The following is a 12,247-nucleotide window of genomic DNA, read 5'->3' as shown; positions in this document are numbered from 1 at the left end:
GCGCCCCTTGTCTCTGGCCATACTTTCTGTTGTCTTTGCGTTCATTTACCGCGCGGGCATGTGTGTGAGTTCGCGGTCGTGGCGACATATTTCCATACTTCAGAAACCCCTATGCCCCCCCTTTCCCCTCAAGTCAAACCACTATCTATTCCTGCTGTGTTGACAGTAATACCGCTCTACGTCAATGTGTGAGTAGCCTTTAGTTCATTTATCGTGTACTCACCCTCATGGGAAGGAGTGTCGCCGTGACGCTGGACTGGCGTGAACGTCCATTTGTGGTCAGTGGTGTAGGGTCTGTGTGTTCACTTCTGCTCGCTGGACTCAATGCATCATCCGATTGACTTGACGTGTGGAACTCTTCTGTTCGTGAGGCGAGGATAATGAGCTGGAAGGATAAACCCAAGATTTCGTTCAATATGAAACCTGGACTTTTGAAAAGAAAAATTAACTCTGTTCTCAGGGCGTCGCTCCATGAGGTAGAAGTCATTTTTAGGTTTATATTTGGGCTAGAGATGTACTGTGTAAAGTCTGTGTCTCAATAATGAATATTTAAACAAGCAGTAGGAAAAAAGAATACTTTTTTCAAAAGCAAAGCTTATCTAACTGAAAGAGCCGCTAATTACTGCCATTTATCTGAAAGTGAAAGGGTTTAGCTCCCTTTCTGCTATACAAAACAAAATTTATTAATTAGTACTAAGTTATTAACTAATTGGTTATTTTTTTGTATTGATTCGTGTATAATAATTATGCGAAATTTAAACTTGATCCAAGAATGGGAAGTGTGAAAAAACGTGTCAAAACGTAATAAGGGGATAAAATCCATATATACATCCACATCTCTCATTATGAAGCATTTATTCCCCTTATTTCGATAGTACACCAACTATTTAATTCCGAACATTGGTGAATTTATTTTATTGATTCTTGTCATGTCTGGTCCAATGAACAATCGTGCCAAGTTTCAACTTGGTCCGAGAATGGGAAATGGGAGAGAAAACAAAAAACATATTCAAACTTTTTTTTACCAGACCGACAGAGTGAGTTGATATAAGCTTTGTAAAAAATGTTGTGGGGTACATTGAAAAATGGTTTTGTATATAGAGTTTGTCCTCTTCAATATGTGGAGGTGGGCTGAGGGGTATTAGGGAGAAGGTTTCCGTGCTGCGTTTAGCTCAGCTAACGCAACTCGACTCGAACTCGAGCCCTCCTGATAGATAGCCAAGCGGCTTAAGCCACACACCCAGACCTTGCCCATTTGATGGATGAAGTTTGTCTTTGTAATAGTTTATCGAAGCATATAAAAAATATGGCCTCAGTCACCTAGGGGAGAAACGGCTCAAAACAATGTTAAAGATCAAATTTATATAATTAGGATTTAGAAACCAATGTGTGTGTGGGTTTGTTTGAAAAGTGATCAAAGTACATTGTTCCACTTACTCGTTAGTTTGATATAATAGATTAAATCCAGTGCGCGTCGTCAAGTATAAAATTAACAAAGTATTCAGTGCACTTTGTCAATTATAAATTGTGCCGATGCGCCAAAAACTCAAACTCAAACCAGTCTAGATATAATATATAAAATTCTGGTCTAGATGTTTTCATTGATTAATCCTTTTTTAATTAAAGTTCTTTAAAATATTCTTAGTTTTAGGCTGCTACTAGACTGTCGCTGTCCAGTTCTCACTGGCTTGGTGATGTCTATTTATTCTGAAATGACGTTTTGGTGCATTCTGGCAGGGCCGGCCTTAGATAATTGGAGGCCCTAGGCGAAGTGAATATGGTGGCCCTATACGAAATAGAAAAAATAAATTGCGAAAAAAAAATCAAATTAAGAATTTTATAAAAACCTAATGTACTTCAACAATAACATAGCGGACAAGTTCCGCTATTTCTTCTCTAATACAAAAAAAAATCGAGTCCTGTGCTAGGCCCCTACCAATCTTAGACTCTATGCTGCTGCCTAGTTTGCCTATGCTTAAGGCCGGCCCTGATTCTGGAACATTGCTGACTGTGGAGTTAACACTCTTGTCACTTGAAGTATTATAACTATATGCCTTTTGTTTCTGCCTTTCTGTCCAATTTCCGGAGACCGCCTTGGATGTTTTAGTGGCCACTAGCGAGTCCACCACATCGTGCGCTGTACTTCAGTTTCTATATATACGCTGCCTGCTATCGTCTGCTTCCCTTTCAACGCCTGCTTGACGATATTTGTGTCAGTGTTCAACAGCGCTCACATAGAAATATTTTGTAAATGTTTACAATAAGAAAGGAACCAATCAAATGTTTGTTGACTTGGTCACGTGACAGCCGTTTGTAACTTTTAAAAGACCTACACGCATGGAGTGTGATGACACTTGCTTTCCAAGGGCTAAATTGAGCGTAATAACACTTGTATACCTGTACATGGTAGTACCTGCATTGGACTGATTTGTTGTAAATGTATTGATAGGAGAATATGACTCGATTTGTTATCACACTTAGGGGCACACTAACTGTAGAGGAAGGGGAGTCGGCATCACATTCTCGGGCCCACGGGCACCTTGCTACGCCACTGTACAGAAGTGTGTAGACAATACCGGTGATCTTTGAGAGCTTTTCAAAACTAAAACTTAGTTTAAAAAAAAATATCTAAGATTAACTATCTCGCAAAACTGACTGTAGCCATTTTGTTGATAAGATAATCGAGACCTTTTCATATTATTGTTAAGTAGCCAAAACCGTCCATTGTGGCAGCTTTAAGGAAGTAAATAGAATATTAACAAAACGAGGTTATACATGACCTTGAACTTCCTTGTATCGGCTATTGGCCAACTACTTGCCCTGCGAATCGTCACTAAACTGCGTCATCTTTGTTTATGGTCCACACAGACCCAACACAGTGACAGCTCTCGAACGAGTACTGGGGACACCTCGTGTGTGTATGAGAGAGGGGGGGGGGGGGCGCTTGATTATATTTTGGGTTAACTGTGAGTGGAGGTCATGATCTTTTGCTTTTCTTATCTCACTGTCTCTCTCCCTCCCGGGCAGCACTTCGCCGCCTCAACGTGGCGCTCGGGTGGAAGCGGACGTTAGAGGAGGCTATTATATCAATAGGGAAGCAAAACGGAACTCCCCCCCCCCACACACACACTTTTGGGGGGATGGACTAAAGCCCCAACAAACATGTCACTATCCACACGCCGTTCCTCAAATCGCCGTTTTCATGGCGTATGCCTGCACGGCTGATGTGGTAAAGAGAAGGGATATGGGGGAAGTTTCCGCAGTGTGCTCGGCCTTTGGCCTCGCTTCTGACCCGCGCGTCTTGGGATACAAGCCATCGGTAATAGGGAAATACTAATGTGAATCTGTTTTCCTCGACAGAAGTTTGTTCAGACAGGCAAAAGGAGGCAATCTTCCATAGGCCTAGAGTTGCAAGGGTCTTAGTCTCAACGCTTTGGATAATTACGAAGAACAAGAATGGCATGAATAAATAAATAAAAAACAAACAAACAAAAAACTGAAATGTAAACAGTATTTAACAATGATTTGACGAAGCTGTGATATGGTGGGAATCCTTCAGCCATTCTTCTGATAGTGATGAACTGGCCTTGACCCTCACTTTCTTATAGTTCAAGGCCTCTATTGAGTGTAATATATGTTAACGAGTCTACCGCTCTTGTCTGTCAGTAATACCTGATATTCATGTTTTAAAAAAGGTTTAGATGTGTGAGGATAGCCAATAAGTTTATCTTATGAAAGATTGCTGTGATGTATCTTTCATTGGGTGGAGGGGGGGGGGGGACTTTCTACTTTCTTTCAAAACGACGCCGCTTGCCATTTCTTCTTATAGCTTCTAGTCAGGGCCGGCCCTAACAATGGACCTCATTCACCAATCGTAAACAAACAACATTTAGACACATGGTTCTCTATCTCTTCTATACAAATTACGTAATACACACAGGCTGTCACGTGACCGTTTTTTTTTTCATTGTTTTACCAATATTATCACGTGGCTAAATGTTGTTTGTTTACGATTGGTGAAGGAGGTCCATTGCGGGGCCCTGTGCGAAATGGGTTGCGCGGGGCCCAGTCTGGGTAGGGATAAGGATAACAAGTAAAAATTAAGATTTCATATCAGAAAATAAATTCGTTTTTGCATTACATTCTTATTAAATGAAAGCTGACATCGACGTTTTTTTTTTATTGCGCGTAGTATTGTCCGCATAGGTTTCAGTGGCCCTAATGCCGGCCCTGCTTCTGTACACACTGCTACGTTCATTTGTAGTACTGTATGACTTGTATGGCTCATTTCGGTAGTTTCCAAGTGGGGATAAAATGAAAGAGGCTAAGAATAGATGGACTACAGGCTAAGAATAGATGGACTACAGGCTAAGAATAGATGGACTACAGGTTAAGAATAGATGGACTGCAGGCTAAGAATAGATGGACTGCAGGCTAAGAATAGATGGACTGCAGGCTAAGAATAGATGGACTGCAGGCGAAGAATAGATGGACTGCAGGCTAAGAATAGATGGACTGCAGGCTAAGAATAGATGGACTGCAGACGAAGAATAGATGGACTACAGGCTAAGAATAGATGGACTTCAGGCTAAGAGTGCTTCATTGATGTGTGTATGTGTGAAGCTGACCCTTATTTGTTAGTGAAGTATCAAATTGGCGGACGACTGTATTGATCAGTGACCATTACTCAATAGTACCATATACCAACGTTATTTTTTTTTTATACGTGTGTCAGCACGGATGGGTCAGTTCTTTTTTCATTGGCACTGCACTCTGCAAATGAGCTGACAGCTCAGCAGCTAAAAGCTGGCTAGAAGAAGTGGCACTGCAGCAGAAATATTGATATAAAGTTGTAATTTAAAAACAACACAGACAAGAATAGGTGGGAAATTATTAAAAAAAAAAAACTTTTCTGAAAGAACAATTAAAACGAAACAAAACCTGTGATGAAGGATTGATTAAAAACATGCATCATGATTCATCTTCGACAATAAAGAATTGTGCAAAGTTTCAACTTGATCCGAGAATGGGAAGTGGGGGTGGGGGGTGTTAATAACGTGAACAAGTTTTCTACCAGACAGACAGACTTGATATAAGTTTTGTAACATTGCTATTTAATGAAATATAAACCACTACTTTTTAGTGCTATAATCAGAGGCGGGCATTAGTACGTCGGGCTTTGGACGAGAGTCATGTATGTGACCACATAATCCGTAAGTGTATATAAACTATATATCATCATACCCTAACGCTGACGGGCTTGCCCGCCTCAAATGCTTACATGAAGGCCTTGTTTTTTTAAAAGAAAACTAACGTACGTAGAGCCTAATTTGCTATCTACCATTGGCAGCTTGATTTTAGACTAACTTAACGCTCAGGAAATCATTCTGAAAGCAATGCTCCACACCATGATTCAGTCTATAAAGGTTTGGTACATTACATAAGTATTCGTCGACCGGCGGCGTAGTATACGCCGCTATTTTGCAGGGCCGACCTCAGGCCACTGCAGCCTATGCGACCGCAGTGGGCCCCGCACTTTTATAGGGCCCGCGCTAATTTTAGGTGTATAAATGATTAAATTAAACCATTATATAACTTATAACAGATTTCCCGCGGCCTCCTGTCGATTTAACAGCAGGTCCTGGAAATATCCTGAAATTGCAAAATATACGAAAAAGTCCTGGAAATATCCGGAAATTATTAAAATCTTTTTTGAAAACTCATACAAATCTCCTGAAATATATACACGAAAATTGTCATTTTGGGGTGTCATTCAATATGGAAAACGCCAATCCTACGCGCGATAAAAAAAACGGCATTACGCAATACCCGCAATAGTGGAATTTAGTGAAAGAAGCTTCTCGCGCCTCAAACTAATGAAGAATTATTTGAGATCAACAATTCTCGTAGATAGATTAAAACATTTGGTAATTCTTGCTATTGAGCGTGAGCTATGTAGGAAACAGAATTTTTATGATGTACTGTATGACTTCGCTACACGCAAGGCTCGTAAAGTAATTCTGTACGTAGTAAAGAATGAATAAAATGCAAAGTCGAATTCATTTTTTAATGCAAACTCTTAATTTTCGTATCCCTACCCAAACTTGGCCCAGCGTAATCCGTTTCGCATAGGGCTCTACAATGGTTAAGTCTGGCCCTGCTATTTAGTGACGGATGAATACTACTTCCTCCCCCCCCCCTTTTTTTTTTCTTTTTCACCTCTTAAATTACCTAGGATAACTCCCTCCGTCCGACTTGCAAAAATGAAAGAGTGATCTTTTCATGGTGTCCAAATTCTTGAGCGTGCTCTGTCGCCTCGATAGTTACTATAGAGTAGATTACTTGTCCCCCCTCCCTTTTAACGTAAGGTAGAAATAAAACAAAAAAAAAATTTGATATTTCTTGGTTACAACGGTCCGGCCCTGCTACTGTGTGACTACGTGTTCTGCCCCCCCCCCCCCTCTTGTTTTCTCGTGGACTATCCGCAGAAATAAGAGAGTGATCTTTCCTTTACTTCTTCTCGTTTAAGCTGTTGAGGGAAGAAGAGAATTATATAGATAGATAGATGTGTTGTAGCAGACGAGACACTTATTTGTCTGATGGACTGAACTTCACCTTACAATGTCTCTATAGGACCCCTCACCTCAAGAAAGCATTACGAAACTAGAACAGACACAAAATAGAGCAGTGAGATTCATAACAAACGAATATTCACATTTGACTAGAGTAACACCTTTAGTAAAAATTACTAAATTTAGAAAGCCTTCAGGATAGAAGACTTAAAAGTAAAGTAGCAATTATACATAAAACACTGAACCATACTCTTCAAATACAAAAACAAAATCTAATAAAATACTCTGAAAGACACAAAGATAAAGGCACATTCCTCGTTCCATATGCTAGGACAAATGTGTACAAATGCTCCTTCTTCCCTAGTGCTATTAGAGCATGGAATGGGTTGCCTGAGATAGCCAGGAAAACCAGTGACTTAGCAGAATTTAAGTCATTGGTTAACATGCATGACTAAATGCCTGACGCTTAGGACGTAATCATCTTCTTTTTTTAAAGTAACGTCTCTATTATATAAGATAAGAAGATAAGGTCGCCGCTGCTGTAGTATTTTGACTAGTAACTGTCTTGTAAAAAACTTTGAAAAAAAAATCTTTTGGTGAGAATCCTTTTTTGTTAAATTGGGCAGTAGACTACTAAACTCACTTGGGATATTCTTTCCCATTACGACATAGCTGGTCATGTCAAGTCCGGTAATTGATGTCAGGATGGCTCACCATCTTTTGCAGACGATTCACGACATTTATTTTGTAAAGGTTGTACTTTCTTGTCGCCTTCTGGAAAAAATCTGGCATGTCGTCTGCACATACAATGAAAATGAAACGTCTTCGTTGTGCCAAATAGGAATCAACAAACAAGGGAGTTAATCATCAAAGGAATCACATTTGATATTAAAGTAATTTGTTTGCGAAATTGTCTGCCCGTCCCCTCGAGACTCGAGGCGGATGGAAACAAAAATAGGTGACGTCTGACGATGATCTAACACAGTGTTTCTCAAACTGTGTGTCCGCAGAACCCTAGGGTTGCGCGAGGCCAGAATAGGCGTTCCACGAACTACGTGAATAATTATATAGTTCGTCCATCGTGGTTCGATGATGACCACTTTGTCATCCAGGGGGCTGAGGGCTTTGCACTGGGGTTTTGTGCCTCCTCGTGTGGCTGGTGAGACCTATGTGAGGCCCGGAATGTTCGGCCGCACACTGGGCAGGTTATTCCAGCTGGAGCTAGTGTCGTTTGCCTTTGCTTTTCTTCTCTGGCGTTTTTCTTCTGCCAGCGTTAGTCTTTTTTCCTCAGCAACCTGTGCGCCAGTTTTCACAGCGCGACGCCATGATGCTCTGTCATGTGCCTCTGTCTCCCAGGTGCCTGGGTCTATGCTGAACGCCTTCAGAGAAGCTTTGAGGGTGTCCCAGAAGCGCTTTCTTTGACCACCTTGCGAGCGCTTTCCTTCGCTTAGCTGGCCATACAAGAGTCGTTTAGGGATGCGGTGGCCTTCCATTCTGTAGACGTGTCCTGCCCATCGCAGCTGGGACTGCATCAGGATTGTGTGGATGCTTTGCAGACACGCTGTTCGAAGAACTTTAGTATCTGGTATTTTGTCTTGCCTTTTGGCATGTCAGTATTTTTTCTCAGACATGTCATGTGGAAGTGGTTCAGTTTTTTTGCATGTTTACTGTACACTGTCCACGTTTCTGAGGTATAGAGCAAAGTAGGGAGGATGACGTGAATCATTAACTAGCAGGCCACGACGTGAATTAATCTCTCTTACAAAATAAGCAAAGTGTTCCGCTAAATACTCTTAATGTGCGAAGTATTCCGTTAAGGAATAACTTTGGGAATCACTGGTCTAACAGAACCACAAAGAAGCAATAAGCTGTAACAACGGTTGTAAAACAATATCAAAGGATATAATTATGAGTTGACGCAAGCATTAACAATAATAAACTCTTAGCTGGCATGTTGTTGTTTTTTTGTGTGTGTAAATATTATGGGAAGGAAAGATATTCACATATAGATTGTCTGCTTGACAATGGTTCCAAATGCAAGATGTACGATCATAATTTTTGAAACACATGCGGCAATCGAATTTCTTAAATGAATGATCTCTGAACTCGTTCTCAGCTTGCATGTAGGTCACAGACTTGACCTCGATGACTGGCAAACTGGTTTGAAATGTTTGTAATGCACACGTCACACACACACGATTTTTTTTTCTTCATCAGTTTTTTGTCCCCACATAATCACCCGGCCTTGTTTTGGAGTAGAAGCGGGAAATCTGGTAAGAAGGATGACACAGTATTTGCGTCAATCAAGATGCCTGTCACGCACCCCACCCCCCACCCCCCTGTCTTATAGCGTGCTGGACAGTCATTGATCGGCGTATTTTGACTAAGTTATGCGATTAGTACTTGAAAAAAAACAAAAAAAAAAACAACTGGCAATAGTTGTCTAGATGTTTGTAAATTCTGACTTTTTTTCAATTCACTTTCTGTAATTAATCATTTACCAAATACGCCCCCCCCCCCCGTTCTAGGATTGTATCCTTTTAAAAATTCTAGTCTTCTCTTGTTAAAATTATAGGATAATAACTTTTAAGAAATCTATCCAGTTAAAATTATAGGGATCATATCATATCCATTTAATATTGTAGGATCATATGCTGGCTCTAGGTATCACATTGTAATTAAATTATTATTGTCAGGCTTACTTGACACCTCTAACCTTAGACCTAATTTCAGTTTATTTCTTACTTCATTAAGCTTTCTATAGAGCAGGGGTTCTCAACCTGTGGGTCGCGACCCATTTGGGGGTCGATTGTCGATTTGCCAGGGGTCGCCTAAGACCATGGAAAATATGGATTGTTACGTGTGTGTGTGTGGGGTCGCCGCAGAGTGGGGGATTGTAAAGTGGGGGCCCCGAGCATAAAAGGTTGAGAACCGCTGCTATAGAGAATCTACTCTAACGTCACTTTATCACGTGATTTTTATCGAGCTATTTATAGATCTGTATATATATATATATATATATATATATATATATATATATATATATATATATATATATATTGTTTTGCGCTCCTTGACCCATTTCTAACTGTCCTGTCTTTTCTCTCCCCATGCAGGCTGTGCAGAGAGGGCTCTCCGAGAAGATGACTGCCCCCAACGGCAGTCTCTCCTCCCCAGAGGCCCAGAAGCTGACGGAAGAGTCCAAGAAGGCCGTGACCAGTTTCGTGGGCATGTACATCCTGGTGGCGGCCACCGTGGCCCTGGCCTGGCTCCTGGGCTACTTTGACTTCTCCTTCCTGTGGGTCTTCATCAGCATCGCCGTCCTCTTCGTGGTCTGGAGGGCCAAGATCAGTAAGATCATCAGCCAGCATCTCAGCAACGAGGAGGCGGTGCTCTACCGGAAGCGGGCCTTTCGCCAGAACGAGACAGCCGAGTGGTTTAACTTTTTGCTCAACAGATGGTAAGTGCTTGCCCCGTGCCAGTGTTCAACTTTAAGACAAAGTAATAGTGTCATGTGTGACTGACATAGTTGAATGATGGATATAGTGGCAGTGCCTGACATGACTGGCTCAGTAATAGACATGAATGACACATGCCAGTACCATACGTGAAGACTTAGTGACTGACAAAGTGGTAGTAACAGATGTAACAGACCCTGGGACAGTGCTAATTTCTTTTCTTCACTTCTCTAGTACACAACAGATTCGACTTCACATCTCTAGTACATAACTAATTTGACCTCACATCTCTAGTACATAACTAATTTGACTTCACATCTCTAGTACATAACTAATTTGACTTCACATCTCTAGTACATAACTAATTTGACTTCACATCTCTAGTACATAACTAATTTGACCTCACATCTCTAGTACATAACTAATTTGACCTCACATCTCTAGTACATAACTAATTTGACCTCACATCTCTAGTACATAACTAATTTGACCTCACATCTCTAGTACATAAATAATTTGACTTCACATCTCTAGTACATAACTAATTTGACCTCACATCTCTAGTACATAACTAATTTGACTTCACATCTCTAGTACATAACTAATTTGACTTCACATCTCTAGTACATAACTAATTTGACTTCACATCTCTAGTACATAACTAATTTGACTCCACATCTCTAGTTCATAACTAATTTGACTTCACATCTCTAGTACATAACTAAGTTGACCTCACATCTCTAGTACATAACTAATTTGACTTATGTCCTTTGTAAAAAGTACATCTTCTCACCCCCCCCCCCCTCTCCATCACATTGTAAAATGGACATTAATCACGTGATTATAAATGTCAATCAATGACACTCAGGCACACGCCCACATGCTCACTATTGGCTCGGTTTAAACTTTCATTTCATTCCCTAGTTGTTGATTATTACGCATATAAACAACAGGCTGTTAGACCGGATGTCAACAACAACAATAAAAGCTGTTGCACCGTCACGCTGACCTACATACAACTTTTACTGTCATCAAATAATTGATGTGTTGTACTAGATGTGTGTAGCCTGTTCAGAAAGTACCTAACTGAATGACCGAAGAGCTGGTGGTGTTCTATCGATGTTTAGACCAAGACCAAAATGGCGTAAGATAGTAAAGAGGACTATCCAGGGGACTAAACTCGTGGTAGACGTTTTCACACATCGTGTTTCACACCAACCTTCACACCTACATCACATTCACAGCAATGACCCTGAGACCAGTGTAATCTGTGAATAGACACCCTGGGAGAAATGAGGTTCCCATTGCCAGCGGCGTAGCAACCATGATTGAAAGGGGTTCACTGCGGACGGGCATCAGACCATAAGGGACTCACGGGGAAACTTAAATGAACAAAAATGTTGACTGTGAATTACAATTCATAAAATGTTTACTAAATTTACTTTAGCGTCCAATCTGTAGGTATGGTTGTTCTCTCCCTTGTATGGGTATGGTTGTTCTCTCCCTTGTATGGGTATGGTTGTTCTCTCCCTTGTTTAGGTATCGCTGTCCCCTCAACTGAGCGAGAAACAGCTAAAAGTTTTCTAAGATGCACTTGTTTCTGAATTGTTTCTCCGAAGACCAAGAAAAAACCGTAAATTTTGTACATATATATCCTATCTATTGACAAAACAGAAAACCACATAGAAATAATAATCTAATTGTAAATGTACCGTTATATTCAGGTATCAGGAGTACTTGATTAGTTTTTTTTTCTTTTTTTTTTCTTTGTCAAACTCAACCTCCGGGTTTCTCTAGTGGCGGAGCCAATCACGTATTGTATTCTTTCATCGTAGTGGACGGACATTTTGCTAAGCCTCTGCCCTTGTGGACTCGTTTTGTAATCTTGTAGACTTCCATTAGCTTCAGGGCGTCTCCTACTGTGTTGTAGTTCTACTATGTATATTTTATGTATGCTTGGGGGGACTGTCATAAATGGTGTATCCGGTCTATAGAAGTGTTGCTAAACTAATATTTTAGAAGACATAGAATATTTTGTTTTGTCCTTTGCTAAATCAAAGTTCTAAACCTTTAAGTTTGTTGCTCAAAGTATTTATAATTTAGTTGGCAGCTATGATCTTTGAATGTAGTTGGCAACAATGATCTTTGAATGTAGTTGGCAACAATGATCTTTGAATGTAGTTGGCAGCAATGATCTTTGAATGTAGTTGGCAGCAA

General features: G+C 40.5%; 1 protein-coding gene across 4 annotated transcripts in view; it reads left to right on the top strand.

The window, feature by feature from the left end:
• Positions 1 to 342: 342 nt before the first annotated feature.
• LOC106052623 (uncharacterized) overlaps positions 343 to 12,247 on the top strand; it is a 67,181-nt gene continuing 55,276 nt past the window's right edge. For all 4 annotated transcript variants that reach the window (XM_056022823.1, XM_056022822.1, XM_056022821.1 and 1 more), the window contains exons 1-2: positions 343 to 476; positions 9,689 to 10,032. In XM_056022823.1, the coding sequence (XP_055878798.1) occupies positions 381 to 476; positions 9,689 to 10,032 (440 nt within the window). In that variant the 5' untranslated portion in view covers positions 343 to 380. The remainder of the gene's footprint in view (positions 477 to 9,688; positions 10,033 to 12,247) is intronic.

Source organism: Biomphalaria glabrata, chromosome 3, assembly GCF_947242115.1.
Source record: "Biomphalaria glabrata chromosome 3, xgBioGlab47.1, whole genome shotgun sequence".
In the NCBI taxonomy this organism is placed as follows: Eukaryota; Metazoa; Mollusca; class Gastropoda; family Planorbidae; genus Biomphalaria; species Biomphalaria glabrata.
Note: the sequence above shows the minus strand (reverse complement) of the source record. Positions and strands in the feature narration are given on the sequence as shown.